Here is an 18108-nt window from a genome sequence, read left to right as displayed (position 1 = left end):
ACAGCAAATCCGATCTAATATAATGACGTGTCACCATCCAGAAGTAAGGTGGTAAATAATGCATATAGACAGGAAAGGGAAAAAAAGAGGGGGAAAGAGATTCAAATAATCGATTGAAAACATAACTAAAGGTCAGCAGTTCTCCCTTCTTTCTTGCTCTCTTTCTGAAAACAGAAAGATTAGATTGATTCAAGCAGATATACTTTGAAATGCCATAAATGACACCTCATCTGGTGCAGTATTGACAAACTGCCTGAGCGTATCACTGGCATTTTCGTTTTACTAGCCCAGCAAGAAGAGTCAGGGAGTGGATTTTTACCTCCCTGCCCGCCTGCCTGTGAATTGCTTAAACACCTTCTGTGTGTGTGTGTGAGAGGTTCCACACCGTTACATGCTGGGTTAACAAGGTTCCTTCTCTGGGGCTCCAGTGAATTCCCTCGTCAGATGGATGGGAGAGGCAGTTTGTGACCAGCTGAACTTCATTATTTAGTTTACTGCCGTCTTGTACCAGGAGAGCAACTACCTAGAAATGCTTTATGCCCACACACCCATTTTCTTGGTGCGGGATTTATAGGCCTATTCTGCAAAATCATATCGAGGTGGAGCAGCGACATCATTCTGTGTCTTCAAACAGCCACCCTGCTGCCGCTGATCAGCATTCCTGGGATGGCGATGATTGAAATTTAGCACTTCAAGCGACTTAATTGACACACGGATCTGTTAAGCATATGCCCTCACCGCAGGCCTGCCATCTGACGTGCCCATAGGGTGCCCAGAGCCTCACACATGCTTACGTTTTGCTAAAGAAGTAAAGTTTTTTTTGTTTTTTTTTGCGTTACGTGAGCTCTCATTGTTGTGGCCTCTCCCGTTGCGGAGCACAGGCTCCAGACGTGCAGGCTCAGCGGCCATGGCTCAGGGGCCCAGCCGCTCCGCGGCATGTGGGATCTTCCCGGACCGGGGCACGAACCCGTGTCCCCTGCATCGGCAGGCGGACTCTCAACCACTGCGCCACCAGGGAAGCCCACAGCCACCCTTTTTGAGAGAGAGCATGTTGAGGTTCAGAGAAGCTAAGTTACCTGCCCCGTCTGGTACAGCGAGGAGGGCTGGGACCTGTGTCATTGACCTTCCTCTCTCCCAGCCACCTGCTCAGTGGCTGCCTTGCAGGACACGTATCTGACAGCTCTGTTAGCTTTCCTGAAAGTGTTAAGCCCACCAGGATAAGAAATGCCTGGATGGGCAGGTAAGTCTTGCTACTGGCTGAAAGGGAGAAGGTAGGGAGGGCATCAGGCTTGAGCTGTTTAAGGGGAGGCACAGGCAAACCCTTCCCCAATCTGTTGCAGCGGATGCTGCAACAACTCATTCAATTATGTGAAGTGCCCATTAAAGGAATTCTAAGCCCTCCCTTGGGCCATTTCAGTTCTATGAGATTGTCATTGTTTGAAACTAACCGGGATGTCTTCTTTTGCCTTCAGGTGATTCTCATTTTGACAAAGCTCTACGACTATAACCTGGGGAGCATCACGGAGAGCTCGCTGTGGAGGTAAGGAAGCTGAGCTAATAATTACTGTGTTACTTAAACGTGATGTCCTCGGCTGGCTGCTCACCCCCACCCCCGTTTCCTGGTGGGAAGGTTTCTGGTTCCTCCTCTTTCTTCCTCTGTTTGCTCTTCGTTTCCCTTAGCCATGGGTTGGGGTTTATTTCCAGGAAGGCTGGACCCTTCCTTTTTATAGACCTCTTCTTTTGGTCACAGATCCTTTTGCTAAACGGCTTATTAGGTTGTCTTTATGCGTTTTGGTTCCCATAGTTCTCACTGATCTGTGAGCTTATTGGGGCAGAAACGAAAGAATAAGGATATCTTTGCAGAGGGGATCAGTGTAACCTCTAGGTTTACAGAACCCAGGCAGGCTACCAGGGCAACATTCTTTCACAGCTTCCCTTCCGTGGTTCTGCAGCACAGAGGGGCACACACACACTTACACGGTTGCCTTAATTTCTGGGATTCACACTACTGTGTCACACATATAGAGTGGGCAATTAGTACTTTTTCAAATGAATGAACAAATTCTTCAAGGGCAGACTAACTTATTGGATTTAGCACGAAAGAAGGTCCTCAAATGCCCAGGCAGTTATTCTCTCCTCCTTTTTCCTTGGAAACTATACAACATACAACTATACAACTATAACATACAACTATACAACATACAACTATACAACATACAACTATACAACTATAACAACATTCTGTTGTTTTGTTTCTTAAAAAAATATTGATTTATCTCACTCCTGATTGGCTCTTCTCCACCAGCCTGTGTCATGGGCCCATGCCCGAACCAATCCCTGAAGTCCAGGAGAGCACGTCCTCTAATTGGTCAGGCCTGGAACACATGATGATCCCTGACCTGGGAGAGGATGGAGACAAACTCTGGAGATGGTATTCACACACGTACACGCATGCACACACAGACTAAGTGAGAGTCGTTATACAGAAAGGTGGGGAGTGGTCTGTGGGCAGACCCAAGCTAGTGAGTGTTGACCACATAAGATCAGTGGGGGGGTTCCATTACCTGTCAGTTCACGTGACCAGGAGAGGCTGCCTCTTGGCTTTCAGTGTCAGTGCTGAGGTCTAGGGAGAAAGACTGCAGTCACCCTGTTTGTGTCAGGTGTCCCCCCCACCGCCAGTGCAGTCAACAGTGGCTTGGGAGGGAAAGTTGATTTACGTGGAAGCAATTTGGTTTCAGGCCCTGCTTCTTATTGGGGATTGCAGTGGTCACACAAGAGGAGGCTCATAGATTGTATAGACACCCCAAAGCGATCTACCAGGCCTCACAAGAAGATTGTTCATTAAATTTTATTTTCGCCTGATGTCTGTTTTCTATTAGGCTTGACATTGTGTACAAGAAGCCCCACATAAATTGTCCTGTGCTTTAGGAGAACCCTAGTAGATCAAAGAAAAGGCTAGATTCTGTTCTTTTGTTTGTTGTCAGGCATTTCAATTATTGAGCTCTTTCCCCAAGTAGGAGGTCAGTTATGCAGAGTTTCTGTCCCAAGGAAATTTATGTAACTGATTTCAAGTGTGGGAAGTTTGGTAGGAGCCTCAAAAAGTACAGTTCTTTAATACATTAAGGGCCTGACTCCTGCTGTATTGTTTAAATTCAGCACCTATTCATCAGCATCTCTGAGTAAGCTTATGCTTCCTTGGAAAATTTCTCTAATGTATGTGCATAAATGAAAGTAAAAGCCAGCTTTTACTGTGTAGTGCATCTGCCATGTAAAGTGTCGTCGGCATATTAGAAAATTAAAAGATGTGCAGTTCTGTCTCAGTGGGACAAAGGCAGAGCAGCCATAACTCCCAGCCTGAGTAGTCCTGGGAAGGGCATATTGGAGGGACGTGAGGAACAGCTTGTCCTGGATTGCTGAAGCTCACGCTCAGCATGCTTCTTTCTCTCTGATGGGGCACTATTACTGATGCCTCAGTCCAGGAAGAGTATTCTTTTCTTACCTTAAGTGAGGGGCTTAGTGAAATAAAAACGGCATCACGTTCCAGTATACCAGACCTCCCTTCTGAGGGAGCAAACTCCATGGGCTTAAGCCTGGGAAAGTGTGGCAAGAATGACCTGCAGACTTTTCCATCTTAGAATCAATTTCACTGGGAGATATATTCATACGTATACATATACACACACACACGCGTATATACACGTAATATACACATATGTACAAGTGATGTGTGTGTGTATATACCCATTTATACTTGCTTTTCTAACACACCCACAATAGTCATTTGCCATATATGTCCTGTTCTACATGTCATATGTGGCAAATGATTCCTGGGGGTGTTCTATGTTATTACAACTGCCCGTTTTAATACTTTGATGGAAGAGTACATGCCTGAAAAGACAATTTAGAAAAGAGGAAAGGAGAAAAAGGAGTATTTAGAATACTTCACAATTGCTTTTCAGGGCTGCATTTTTTGAGTGGCTCATGGTGCCCATATTTGGTCTTTAGGGGACATTTTGGGGGTGTTAACGTAGAGGTGGAGGGGGACAGGCCTGGGTGGGTCAAGGATGGGACCAGGAAGAGAGGTCCTCATGATTCCGTGTCATCTTGAAGGAGACTAGACTGCTAAGTGTTGACTCATTTTCTCCTGTACCAGCTTGTACAATCTTCTCAGGAAACCTGCCTATGCCAGCCGTCGGGGGCTTCTTAGGGGCACAGGCCAGGTTTTAGAGATACTCAGGGCACTCACAGCACTGAATGCAGGACTTAGCACATAGATAATGCTCAGTAAGTATCTGGTTTTGAACAGACCAGTGAATACTACAGTTTTGTCTCTACTGCATGGTCACTAACATATAACTCTCTTTCTCACTCATTTATTCAACAAAGATGAATTGATTAACTCCTCTAGGCCTTATATTGTTCTTATCTAGGGAAGGCAAGTTGGGTGGGTACGTAGATCCATAGCACGTAGGTTCTGCCTTCCAGGACTTCATTGTTTAGAGAGACAAAGATCTTTGGACAGTTAAAATGAGAGAGAACTGTACCTACCTGTAACCTGCCTTATGTAATTGTATCGAATAAGATATTTACGCAGCACCCAGAGCTGCCAGATCCCAGGAGTGTTGCTTCTTTACTTTGCTCATGTGTATATTTTCTCTTCTCAACTAGACCTGATGTCCTTAAGTCTAGCTACTGGTTTCATGGTAACGGCAGTGATGCTGTTGCTCATGAAAGTAATGACAACAGTAACAAAAATTAACTTTGATGGAGCGCTCACGATGTGTCAGGCACGATGCTCAGTGCTTGACTTGCATTATTGCATCCTCCCAATACATTTTTACAGTGTGCCAAGGTCACACAATTTATCAGTAATAGCCCCCACACACTTACAGCCATGTTAGTTATAAACTTCAGTCATTTCACTGCTTATTGATCATCCAGAACCCCATCTGTCTTCTGGGGGATCTTGCTGTACATAAGTAAACAACATTTTTATCATATATATATATGTATACATGTATGTATGTGTATATATATGATTGTTATATACATATATGTGTATTAAAAATAGGGTTTTCAAAGTGCTATGACATTCTGAGCAGCATTTGCCCTGTTCCAGAAAAATACTGGGCAACAGGGAAGTGGCTTCTTGTCCAACAAATAGATACATGCGCTTTTTGATTGAGCTCATATTCTTGACAACTTTTACCGGCTGAGTAGTCCAAAGGGGGCAAGTGGCAAACGTCTCCGGGGTCTTAGAATAGGAGAGAGGCCAAGAAGCAGCTGACCTTGCCGTGATGTTGTAGGGCTTTCAGCCTCACTGAATCCGCAAACCCTGGCTGACAGAGCGAGATGCCGCTGTACCAAATGAATGAGCTTGGGCTCCCAGTTGGTTTGTCATTGATTACACCTTAATCCTGGAGCAAGTTGTTGATTTTGTTTTCGTTTTGTGTTGTCGTTCACTCAGGGAGTCAAACTGAGAGGAAAGGGGGATGATCTGACACAGAACAATTAACCACACCTCAACACGTCCTCTACTTTCCAGTGGATTAAGCTGTGAGATTTGGTAGAGCTGGTGATTTTACCATACTGAAGCAAGATAAGCTTAAAGGTTGAGATAAATAAAATGTCAAAATCTAGATACAGTATCTCTGAGAAGAAATTATAATCTTTTTTCCCTCTGTGCCAGGGTAATCAGCATTCTGCCGAGAGAGGCTTAGCTGGTGAGGAAGCCCTGGGCAATTCTGGAAGGACTAAAGGTGTACTCTCTCTCTCTCTTTTTTTTTATAAGGATTTTATTAGTTTCTGCTTTATAACAAAGTGAATCAGTTATACATATACATCTGTTCCCATATCCCTTTCCTCTTGCGTCTCCCTCCCTCCCACCCTCCCTATCCAACCCCTCCAGGCGGTCACAAAGCACCCAGCTGATCTCCCTGTGCTATGCGGCTACTTCCCACTAGCTATCTACCTTACATTTGGTAGTGTATATATGTCCATGCCTCTCTCTTGCTTTGTCACAGCTTACCCTTCCCCCTCCCCATATCCTCAAGTCCATTCTCAAGTAGGTCTGTGTCTTTATTCCTGTTTTACCCCTAGGATCTTCATGACTTTTTTTTTTCTTAAATTCCATATATATATATGTTAGCATACGGTATTTGTCTCTCCCTTTCTGACTTACTTCACTCTGTATGACAGACTCTAGGTCTATCCACCTCATTACAAATAGCTCAATTTCATTTCTTTTTATGGCTGAGTAATATTCCATTGTATATATGTGCCACATCTTCTTTATCCATTCATCCGATGATGGACACTTAGGTTGTTTCCATCTCCGGGCTATTGTGAATAGAGCTGCAATGAACATTTTGGTACATGTTTCTTTTTGAATTATGGTTTTCTCAGGGTATATGCCTAGTAGTGGGATTGCTGGGTCATATGGTAGTTCTATTTGTAGTTTTTTAAGGAACCTCCATACTGTTCTCCATAGTGGCTGTACCAATTCACATTCCCACCAGCAGTGCAAGAGTGTTCCCTTTTCTCCACACCCTCTCCAGCATTTATTGTTTCTAGATTTTTTGATGATGGCCATTCTCACTGGTGTGAGATGATATCTCATTGTTGTTTTGATTTGCATTTCTCTAATGATTAATGATGTTGAGCATCCTTTCATGTGTTTGTTGGCAGTCTGTATATCTTCTGTGGAGAAATGTCTGTTTAGGTCTTCTGCACATTTTTGGATTGGGTTGTTTGTTTTTTTTGCTATTGAGCTGTATGAGCTGCTTATAAATTTTGGAGATTAATCCTTTGTCCGTTGCTTCATTTGCAAATATTTTCTCCCATTCTGAGGGTTGTCTTTTGGTCTTGTTTATGGTTTCCTTAGCTGTGCAAAAGCTTTGAAGTTTCATTAGGTCCCATTTGTTTATTTTTGTTTTTATTTCCATTTCTCTAGGAGGTGGGTCCAAAAGGATCTTGCTGTGATTTATGTCATAGTGTTCTGCCTATGTTTTCCTCTAAGAGTTTGATAGATTCTGGCCTTACATTTAGGTCTTTAATCCATTTTGAGCTTATTTTTGTGTATGGTGTTAGGGAGTGATCTAATCTCATACAGGGACATGTAAAGGTATACTCTCTTAAAGGGACACACATCCTGCAGTGTGTCTGTTGTAGAGCTTGCCTGGCCTGGCTGACTTCTCAAACTCCCTAGTGTCCTATTTTCTGATCCACATGAAATACAAGCTTCTGAACACATCTCCACCATCATGTACTTCTCAAGCTGCAATACCTGCTTTTGTGGGATGAAGGAGCATATAGTTAAAGCAGAGAGAATGGGTTAGGCTATTTGATTCTGCGCTGGGAGCCAGCCCTGTTTCCTTGTCACGGGAGTCACTTTGCTTCTCCTTGGATGTGACACACAGCGATTATCAAGAGAAGCTTCCCAGTGGAGTCTTTGTGGAGAGAATGGCTGTAGAGTGCCTTGAAGCAGCATCTGTGTGGGGTTGGCTTCAGCCAGTACTTTCTGGAGAGCTCAAGGGGTTCAGGCTGACAGAAGCTGACGTGAAGATGGTGACTTTCTGCCAACCCTGTGGGTGATTCCCATTAGCTGGAAGCCTCTCCCTTTCTACTCCTCATCCAGGGGAAAAGCATAGAGCGTCTTGGATAGATTATTAGTCTCAGCTTTGAAGGATGTTGTGTCACACAATCCAGCTTTCAGTCAGCCACAAATACAAGAATAGAGAATGGGGGTAGTCACCCTAAAAAAGAAAAAGAATAAAGCTAGAGTATGAAATTTCCCTGCAGAGGGCTCTTTGTGTTACACAAATCCAGTGATGCTATTCATTCATCACTGTGTTTGCAAATGTTTAGTGCCTTCCCAGTCTCCCCCAGGAGAGAGCCAAGCTCCCCAGCAGGATCAGGGGGTGCTTTGGATTCTGGATTCCTTTGAGCTTTGTAACTCCCACTCCCATCCCCATATTTGTGTCATGCAGGGCTGCTTGTGGGTCCTGGACTTATAAATTCATTTGATTAAATCTTATTATTTTCAAAAAATCAAGAAAAAAGTATGTTCATAATAATGAACCAAACAATGCAGAGGCAAACAAAAAATGTTAGTAGTCTTTTACTGCCCACACTGATCCAGCTTCCCTGAGGTCAGTGATGTTAAGAGTTTTGTGTGATTCTGTCCATATCGTTATGACCCAACTCAAAAATGCCAACACATGTATACGTCTGTGGACCACTTTTTTATTTGTTTGAGAAAGTAGGAGTAACTGTTCGTAGGATTCCGACAACCTGTTATTTTCACTTAACAATGAGTTATGGGTGTCTGTCCAGATGAATACACTAAGAAAAATGGGTCAGGTTTATAAGCATCAAATAGTATGGATGTTGTATACTGAATTTAACAACTGCATCCTTAATTAAGTTATGTAGTGCTTCTTTTGAGCCAGGAAGTGTTTTCAGTGCTTTTTATCCTCATAACAACCCTATAAAATAGGCACTACTAGTATCCCAGGTTTACATATGAGAGAAGTGAGGCTTAGAAACATTAAGGCTTAAAAATTAATGTGCCCCGGGCTTCCCTGGTGGCGCAGTGGTTGAGAGTCCGCCTGCCGATGCAGGGTCACGGGTTTGTGCCCCGGTCCAGGAAGATCCCACATGCCGCAGAGCTGTTGGGCCCGTGAGCCATGGCCGCTGAGCCTGCGCGTCCGGAGCCTATGCTCCACAACCGGAGAGGCCACAGCAGTGAGAGGCCCGCGTACCGCCAAAAAAAAAAAAAAAAAATTAATGTGCCCGATGTTCGTGTAGTCAGTAAGTGTCAGAGATGGATCCTGAGTGTGTTCTGTTAACTCCAAGCTACACTACTTCTCCATGACCTTTTTATTGGATCATTATCTAATTTCTACAATATTTGATATTTAATATAGTGCTTCAATAAACATGTTTGTAAACATGTTGTTACATTTTTGGTAATTTTCTCTTTGTAAAGTACACTAGAGTCCTAAAGGGGATATTGCTGTATCAAAACCAAATGCATTTATAATGTTAATAGATACCTGAGATTACTTTCCAAGATGGTTAGGATAATTCATATACCCACAAGCAATAACAGACTGTATATTTCCCAGTGATTTCACTAGCACTGGGTATTTTCTTTTTTTATTTTTTAACATCTTTACTGGAGTATAATTGCTTTACATTGTTGTGTTAGTTTCTGCTTTATAACAAGGTGAATCAGCTATACATATACATATATCCCCATATCTCCTCCCTCTTGCATCTCCCTCCCACCCTCCCTATCCCACCCCTCTGGGTGGTCACAAAACACCGAGCTGATCTCCCTGTGCTATGCGGCTGCTTCCCACTAGCTAGCTATTTTACGTTTGGTAGTGTATATATGTCCATGCCACTCTCTCATTTCATCTCAGCTTATACTTCCCCCTTGCCGTGTCCTCAAGTCCATTCTCTATGTCTGTGTCTTTATTTCTGTCCTGTCACTAGGTTCTTCAGAACTTTTTTTTTTTAGGTTCCATATGTATGTGTTAGCATATGGTATTTGTTTTTCTCTTTCTGACTTACTTCACTCTGTATGATAGTCTCTAGGTCCATCCACCTCACTACAAATAACTCAATTTCGTTTCTTTTTATGGCTGAGTAATATTGCAGTGTATATATGTGCCACATCTTCTTTATCCATTCATCTGTCGATGGACACTTAGGTTGCTTCCATGTCCTGGCTATTGTAAATAGAGCTTCAATGAACATTGAGGTACATGATTCTTTTTGGTTTTCTCAAGGTATGTGCCCAGTAGTGGGATTGCTGGGTCATATGGTAGTTTTATTTTTAGTTTTTTAATGAACCTCCATACTATTCTCCATAGTGGCTGTATCAACTTACATTCCCACCAACAGTGCAAGAGGGTTCTCTTTTCTCCACACCCTCTCCAGCGTTTACTGTTTGTAGATTTTTTGATGATGGCCATTCTGACTGGTGTGAGGTGATACCTCACTGTGGTTTTGATTTGCATTTCTCTAATGATTAGTGGTGTTGAGCATCCTTTCATGTGTTTGTTGGCAATCTGTATATCTTCTTTGGAGAAATATCTATTTAGGTCTTCAGCCCATTTTTGGATTGGGTTTTTGTTTTTTTGAAATTGAGCTGCATGAGCTGCTTGTAAATTTTGGAGATTAATCCTTTGTCCATTGCTTCATTTGCAAATATTTTCTCCTATTCTGAGGGTTGTCTTTTCGTCTTGTTTATGTTTTCTTTGCTGTGCAAAAGCTTTGAAGTTTCATTAGGTCCCATTTGTTTATTTTTGTTTTTATTTCCATTTCTCTAGGAGGTGGGTCATAAAGGATCTTGCTGTGATTTATGTCATAGAGTGTTCTGCCTACGTTTTCCGCTAAGACCTTACATTTAGGTCTTTAATCCATTTTGAGTTTATTTTTATGTATGGTGTTAGGGAGTGTTCTAATTTCATTCTTTTACATGTAGCTGTCCAGTTTTCCCAGCACCACTTATTGAAGAGGCTGTCCTTTCTCCACTGTATATTCTTGCCTCCTTTATCAAAGATAAGGTGACCATATGTGTGTGGGTTTATCTCTGGGCTTTCTATCCTGTTCCATTGATCTGTATTTCTGTTTTTGTGAGAGTACCATACTGTCTTGATTACTGTAGCTTTGTAGTATAGTCTGAAGCCAGGGAGCCTGTTTCCTCCAGCTCCGTTTTTCTTTTTCACGATTGCTTTGGTTATTTGGGGTCTTTCGTGTTTCCATACAAATTGTGAAGTTTTTTGTTCTAGTTCTGTGAAAAATGCCAGTGGTAGTTTGATAGGGATTGCATTGAATCTGTAGATTGCTTTGGGTAGTAGAGTCATTTTCACAATGTTGATTCTTCCAATCTAAGAACATGGTATATCTCTCCATCTATTTGTATCATCTTTAATTTCTTTCATCAGTGTCTTATAATTTTCTGCATACAGGTCTTTTGTCTCCTTAGGTAGGTTTATTCCTAGATATTTTATTCTTTTTGTTGCAATGGTAAATGGTATTGTTTTCTTAATTTCACTTTCAGATTTTTCATCATTAGTATATCGGAATGCCAGAGATTTCTGTGCATTAATTTTGTATCCTGCTACTTTACCAAATTCATTGATTAGCTCTAGTAGTTTTCTGGTAGCATCCTTAGGATTCTGTATGTGTAGTATCGTGTCATCTGCAAAGAGTGACAAAGAAGCTTTACTTCTTCTTTTACGATTTGGATTCCTTTTATTTATTTTTCTTCTCTGATTGCTGTGGCTAAAACTTCCAAAACTATGTTGAATAATGGTGGTGAGAGTGGGCAACCTTATCTTATTCCTGATCTTAGTGGAAATGCTTTCAGTTTTTCACCATTGAGGACGATGTTGGCTGTGGGTTTGTCATATATGGCCTTTATTATGTTGAGGAAAGTTCTCTGTATGCCTACTTTTTGGAGGGTTTTTATCATAAATGTGTGTTGAATTTTGTCAAATATTTCTCTGCATCTATTGAGATTATCATATGGTTTTTCTCCTTCAATTTGTTAATATGGTGTATCACGTTGATTCATTTGTGTATATTGAAGAATCCTTGCATTCCTGGGATAAACCGCACTTTATCATAGTGTATGATCCTTTTAATGTGCTGCTGGATTCTGTTTGCTAGTATTTTGTTGAGGATTTTTGCATCTATGTTCATCAGTGATATTGGCCTGTAGTTTTCTTTCTTTGTGACATCTTTGTCTGGTTTTGGTATCAGCATGATGGTGGCCTTGTAGAATGAGTTTGGGAGTGTTCCTCCCTCTGCTATATTTTGAAGAGTTTGAGAAGGATAGGTGTTAGCTCTTCTCTAAATGTTTGATAGAATTCGCCTGTGAAGCCATCTGGTCCTGGGCTTTTGTTTGTTGGAATTTTTTTTTTTTTTTTTTTTTTTTTTTGTGGTACGCAGGCCTCTCACTGCTGTGGCCTCTCCCGTTGTGGAGCACAGGCTCTGGACGCACAGGCTTAGCGGCCATGGCTCACGGGCCACCCACTCCGTGGCATTTGTGATCCTCCCAGACCAGGGTACGAACCTGCATCCCCTGCATTGACAGGCGGATTCTCAGCCACTGCGCCACCTGGGAAGCCTTGTTGGAAGATTTTTAATCACAGTTTCAATTTCAGTGTTTGTGATTGGTCTGTTTATATTTTCTATTTCTTCCTGATTTAGTCTCAGAAGGTTGAGCTTTTCTAAGAATTTGACCATTTCTTCCAGGTTGTCCATCTTATTGCCATATAGTTACTTGTAATCTCTCGTGATCCTTGGTATTTCTGCAGTGTTAGTTGTTACTTCTCCTTTTCCATTTCTAATTCTGTTGATTTGAGTCTTCTCCTTTTTTCTTGATGAGTCTGGCTAGTGGTTTATCAATTTTGTTTATCTTCTCAAAGAACCAGCTCTTAGTTGTGTCCATCTTTGCTGTTGTTTCCTTCATTTCTTTTTCATTTATTTCTTATCTGATCTTTATGATTTCTTTCCTTCTGCTATCTTTGGGGTTTTTTTGTTCTTCTTTCTTTAATTGCTTTAGGTGTTAGGTTTGGTTGTTTAAGATTTTCCTTGTTTCTTGAGGTAGGATTGTATTGCTATAAACTTCCCTCTTAGAAGCTTCATCCCAAAGGTGTTGGGTCATCGTGTTTCCATTGTCATTTGTTTCTAGGTATTTTTTTATTTCCTTTTTGATTTCTTCAGTGATCTCTTGGTTATTTAGTAGTGTATTGTTTAACCTTCATGTGTTTGTATTTTTAACAGTTTTTTTCCTGTAATGGATATCTAGCTTCATAGCATTGTGGTCAGAAAAGATACTTGATATGATTTCAATTTTCTTAACTTTACCAAGGCTTGCTTTGTGACCCAAGATATGATCTATCCTGGAGAATGATCCATGAGAAAGAAAAACATAAAGTAAAATAAAATAAAGTTATTAAAATAAAAAATAATTATTAAAAATAAAATATTAAAAAGTAATAAGCAAAAGAAAGAAATAAGAGAGCAACCAAACCAAAAAACAAATCCACCGATGATAACAAGCACTGAAAGCTATACTAAAAAAAAAAAAAAAATGGACAGATGGAACCCTAGGGCAAATGGTAAAAGCAAAGCTATACAGACAAAGTCACTCAAAGAAACATACACATACACTCTCACAAAAAGAGAAAAATGAAAAAAAAATACATATATATATATATTAAATAAAAGGAAGAGAGTGACCAAATCAATAAACAAATCTACCAATGATAATAAACTCTAAATACTAAACTAAGATCAAACATAAAACCAGAAACAAATCTGATGCAGAAAGCAAACTCCAACTCTACAATTGCTCCCAAAGTCCACTGCCTCAATTTTGGGATGATTCATTGTCTATTCAGGTATTCCACAGATGCAGGGTACATCAAGTTGATTGTGGAGATTTAATCTGCTGCTCCTGATGCTGCTGGGAGAAATTTCCCTTTCTCTTCTTTGTTCACACAGCTCCTGGGGTTCAGCTTTGGATTTGGCCCCGCCTCTGCATGTAGGTCTCCTGAGGGCATCTGTTCTTCGCTCAGACGGGACGGGGTTAAAGTAGCAGCTGATTAGGGGTCTCTGGCTCACTCAGGCTCAGCGGGAGGGAGTGGTACAGAATACACGGCGAGCCTGCGGCGGCAGAGTCCAGAGTGACGTTGTAGCAGCCTGAGGTGCGCCGTGTGTTCTCCCAGGGAAGTTGTCCCTGCATCATGGTACACTGGCAGTGGCAGGCTGCACAGGCTCCTGGCAGGGGAGGTGTGGATAGTGACCTGTGCTTTCACACAAGCTTTTTGGTGGCTGCAGCAGCAGCCTTAGTGTTTCATGCCCGTCTCTGGGGTCCGCGCTGATAGCTGCAGCTCACGCCCGTCTCTGGAACTCATTTAGGCAGTGCTCTGAATCCCCTCTCCTCGCGCACCCCGAAACAATGGTCTCTTGCCTCTTCGGCAGCTCCAGACTTTTTCCTGGACTCCCTCCCGGCTAGCTGTGGCTCACTAGCCCCCTTCAGGCTGTCTTCACGCAGCCAACCCCAGTCCTCTCTCTGGGCTCTGACCTCCGAAGCCCAAGCCTCAGCTCCCAGCCCCCACCTGCCCCGGCAGGTGAGCAGATCAGCAGCGATCCTCTGTGCGGGAATCTCTCTGCTTTGCCCTCTGCACCCCTGTTGCTGCGCTCTCCTCCACGGCTCGGAAGCTTCCCCCCCGCCACCCCCCGTCTCCGCCAGTGACGGGGCTTCCTTGTGTGGGGGAACTTTTCCTCCTTCACAGCTCCCTCCCCGAGGTGCAGGTCCCGTCCCTGTTCTTTTGTCTCTGCTTTTTTTTTTTTTTTTTTTCTTTTGCCCTACCCAGGTACGTGGAGAGTTTCTTGCCTTTTGGGAGGTCTGAGGTCTTCTGCCAGCGTTCAGTAGGTGTTCTGTAGGAGTTGTTCCACACGTAGATGTATTTCTGATGTATTTGTGGGGAGGAAGGTGATCTCCACGTCTTACTCCTCCGCCATCTTGAAGGTCTCTGGTATTTTCAGTACTTAAAATGTTGCTGTCTGTTGAGTGAAAATGATGTCTTGATCACAGTGTTTTAGGGGGCATTTCCCTGACTACCAGTGATACTGAGCATCTTTTTATATGTTTATTGGTCTGTGGCAATGTTTAACCATTTTCTCCACCTCCCCTTTCCTACTAAGCAAAGGTAATTGTTCCGTCCTCAGTAATCCTGTAGTGTATTATGTATCTTCATCTTATAATAGTTGTCAGATGTATATTTATTTGGTTCAGTTTAACAAATAACTACTTGTCCCCATTTCTGTGGCAGGCGCTGTGCTAGGTGGACACTGGAAATATAGGTGTGAGTAAGTAATTGCTCCTTCCCTACAAAGACTCAAAACCTAGTGAAGGGCAGACGCTCAGTGGGTGACTATACAAGTGTGGCAAATGCAGTGTAAAAGTTATGCACAAGTTCTTGTCCATGTTCATCTATTTCCATACCAGCTTGGAAACTCAAACACTGTGATCTTCTCTTAGTTATTTTTGTTTGCTTGGCACCTGAAATACAACTTGGCACATATATTAAGTATCTTTTTTTTTTTTTTTCTTTTAGAAGCAGTATATTAAGTAATGGTTTAGGGTTTCTGAAAGCCAGGTCTGTTTCTTATACTTTTTTAATGCTAAGTTTTAACCTCATGCCTTCCATATAGGAAATACTGTTTTGGATAATGTGCTACATGACCTTGTGAAATACCATTGCATTGCACTCAAGAGTAAGAACACAGCCAGTGCCAAGTGTGAAAATCCCAGATTCAAGTTGAGGAACCCACTTATGTCCATAGGGTACTTGGCATGCATGTTGGGCCCCTTGATTTTGTGAAAATCTTCCTGCACACCCCCACCACCATGAAGGCTGTTTCTACTAGAATCTGGCTGAGCTCTGCCTAAAGATGCTGCAAGCCTTCCTGAGATTTCTGTGAGGCTCTGGCCTCAGACTGCATCTTTACACTCCTCATTTGCCTCAGTGATTGGCTCCGCTGAGTTCTCCACTTCTCCTTTTAGCAAATAATGGATGAGATATGCACAAAAGCTATCATTGCCCTGACAGTATCGTAAATTTATCAGTATGACCTCAGGAAACAATAAAGAAAATTTTACTAGAGAAAAAGCAGAACAACTGGCATTCCAACATCAAATCTGGTTATAGATTCAGTAAGTGTTTAGGATGTCAGTTTTGGTATTGCTGCTTTGCCATTGAACACTACATGGTGGAATCTTACATCCCTGGGGTCCCTTGAGATTTAGGTCACCACCATCCAATTCCAGTAGAGGCTCAATGCTTCCATATCCTCATAACCCCTCAAAGGGATTTCCTCCTCACCTGATGCTTTGGTCCATCCTTTGAAGCCAAAACTTGAGCTTATTACTAATACGTAATTAAACTGTGGAGAGTAAATGCTCTTTGGGTATGGAGCTTTGTACCGGGCACAAAGAAGGTCAAAAGATACCCAGGACACAATTTAATTCTTACCTTCTACCAACATAGAGTCTCATTTTTCAGTCAACATGACGATCTCCTCCTCATTTTTTAGGTCTCAGCCTGAATATCACCTTATTTTTAAAAAAACATTTATGTCCACCTTATTAAGAAGAGATCTCTTGTTTCTTTCTACCATAGGTCTTTGTTTATTTCATTCATTGCACATGTCATGATCCATAATGATTCTGTTTATTACTTGTTTATTGACTGATGCCACCACTAGAATATAAACTCCCTGAACATAGAGATATTATCTTATTTTCCACTGTATTTTGAATGCCCAATAAAGTGCCTGGCACATAGACATTCAAGTGAGATATATCAAATTAATTGAATGTGTAAATAAATACATGCCTGGAATCATGATAAATGGTGTGAATCCAGATATGAATAAGATTTGATTATTGCCCTTAAGGAATTCACAGTCTAGTGGGAGAGAGATAAATAAATGAGAAATTATATTGGTATGTCAAGTGTCATAATAGAGGTACTATAATATGCCCTGGGTTGAAGACGGGAAAGCTTCCTGGTTAAAAGGATATCTGATTTGAGTCTTGAAGGACAAGTAGGAATCATACAAGTAAAGGAGGCTATTTGTTTATTTACTGAGTATCTACTGTATTCTAGGCACCTTTAGGTGCTGATAGTGTGGCATATTGAGGAAACTGTAAAAGACTGCAATACACTCTGTGTATGGACAGGGTATTGGAGATGATTTTGGAAAAATAGAAATTGGACAGTTCTGGGCTAATTATTCTGATATTTATCCCAGGTGAAGTAATACACTTGGGGCAAGGGGGTACTTTATGAAAAGTGAATTTTAGGAAAATAAATTGATCTTGGTGTCATGTTGAGTATTCACTTGGAAAAGAGCAGAACTCGTGACCATGAGAACAGTAGTCAGTGGAATAAGAGCTGAGAAGGGGCTGACTTATTTTAGGGCATGAAGGAATGGAGTATGGGATATGGGATGGGTGGTGGTGGTGATTTCAATAAACCTTATAAAGTAAAAATGAATAGGACCATTTGGATGAGGGAGAAGGTGAGAGGAAGAGACATTTCTTCAGTGATGTTCCTGCCTTTGTCTTGCATAGTCCAGTGAGTGGCAAGGTTATTTACTGCATACATCTACTCTGTCGACATCTACCAAGCACTTACCCCTAGTGAATGAGAAAAGGATATGGAGACAGCTCTTTCAAGAAAGAAGCTGTGAAGAGACATAAAGGAAGAAAGATGCTTTTGCATAAAAGAGGTCATTGGGGCTTCCCTGGTGGCGCAGTGGTTGAGAGTCTGCCTGCCGATGCAGGGGACACGGGTTCGTGCCCCGGTCCGGGAAGATCCCACATGCCGCGGAGCGGCTGGGCCTAGGATCCATGGCCACTGAGCCTGCGCGTCCGCAGCCTGTGCTCTGCAATGGGAGAGGCCACAACAGTGAGAGGCCCGCATACCACAAAAAAAAAAAAAAAAAAAAAAAGAAAGAGGTCATAGACTAAAGGAATATTTTCCTTTCCTTAAGTGAGGACAACCTTGTTTTATGGGGTTTGAATCCATGGAAAGAGAATGAAAATGTAGAACTTAGGAGGGAGTAAAACTGGTCGACGATTGAGTGGCAGAGAGTGTATGGACTTGGAGCTTACATGGGGGGTGATCCAGCTATGGTCGATCAAGGTGGGTGAGGGGTGGCCAAAAGGAGGAGTGTTGCATCTCTTTCACCAAGAAGGGAAGTCAGATGGTTTGGAGGAGCTGCTGAGGAGACACAAGGGGGGACTACTCAGGGAAGGCAGTGCTGGGCAATGCTGAGACCCCAGCCCAGGTTACAGCCTGGAGTCAGCGTGGCTGTGCTTTCACTCCATTGAGCCGTGGGTCATCCTCAAGAAAGCAGTTGGTTGTGTAGTTGCGGAGAGGTGTTGGAGAAGGACAAGAAAGCAAGGGGGGCTGGGGGACGGTGAGTAGTAGATGAGGGGATCTGTGCCAAACAGAGAAGAAAGTGAAGCTGGGGGTTGGGGGAGGGTGGAGAGTGAACAGCAGGATGCCC

General features: G+C 42.3%; 1 protein-coding gene across 4 annotated transcripts in view; it reads left to right on the top strand.

Annotated features, from left to right (window-relative positions):
- SORCS1 (sortilin related VPS10 domain containing receptor 1) overlaps positions 1-18108 on the top strand; it is a gene marked incomplete at both ends in the record, with an annotated part of 574332 nt that overhangs the window by 187687 nt on the left and 368537 nt on the right. For all 4 annotated transcript variants that reach the window (XM_079705434.1, XM_079705435.1, XM_079705437.1 and 1 more), the window contains one exon: positions 1473-1540. In XM_079705434.1, the coding sequence (XP_079561560.1) occupies positions 1473-1540 (68 nt within the window). The remainder of the gene's footprint in view (positions 1-1472; positions 1541-18108) is intronic.

The sequence above is a fragment of the Hyperoodon ampullatus genome (genome assembly GCF_949752795.1).
Source record: "Hyperoodon ampullatus genome assembly, chromosome: 1".
NCBI lineage: Eukaryota > Metazoa > Chordata > Mammalia > Artiodactyla > Ziphiidae > Hyperoodon > Hyperoodon ampullatus.
The sequence above is the reverse complement of the archived record's forward strand: the minus strand, read 5'-3'. Positions and strand labels throughout refer to the sequence as shown.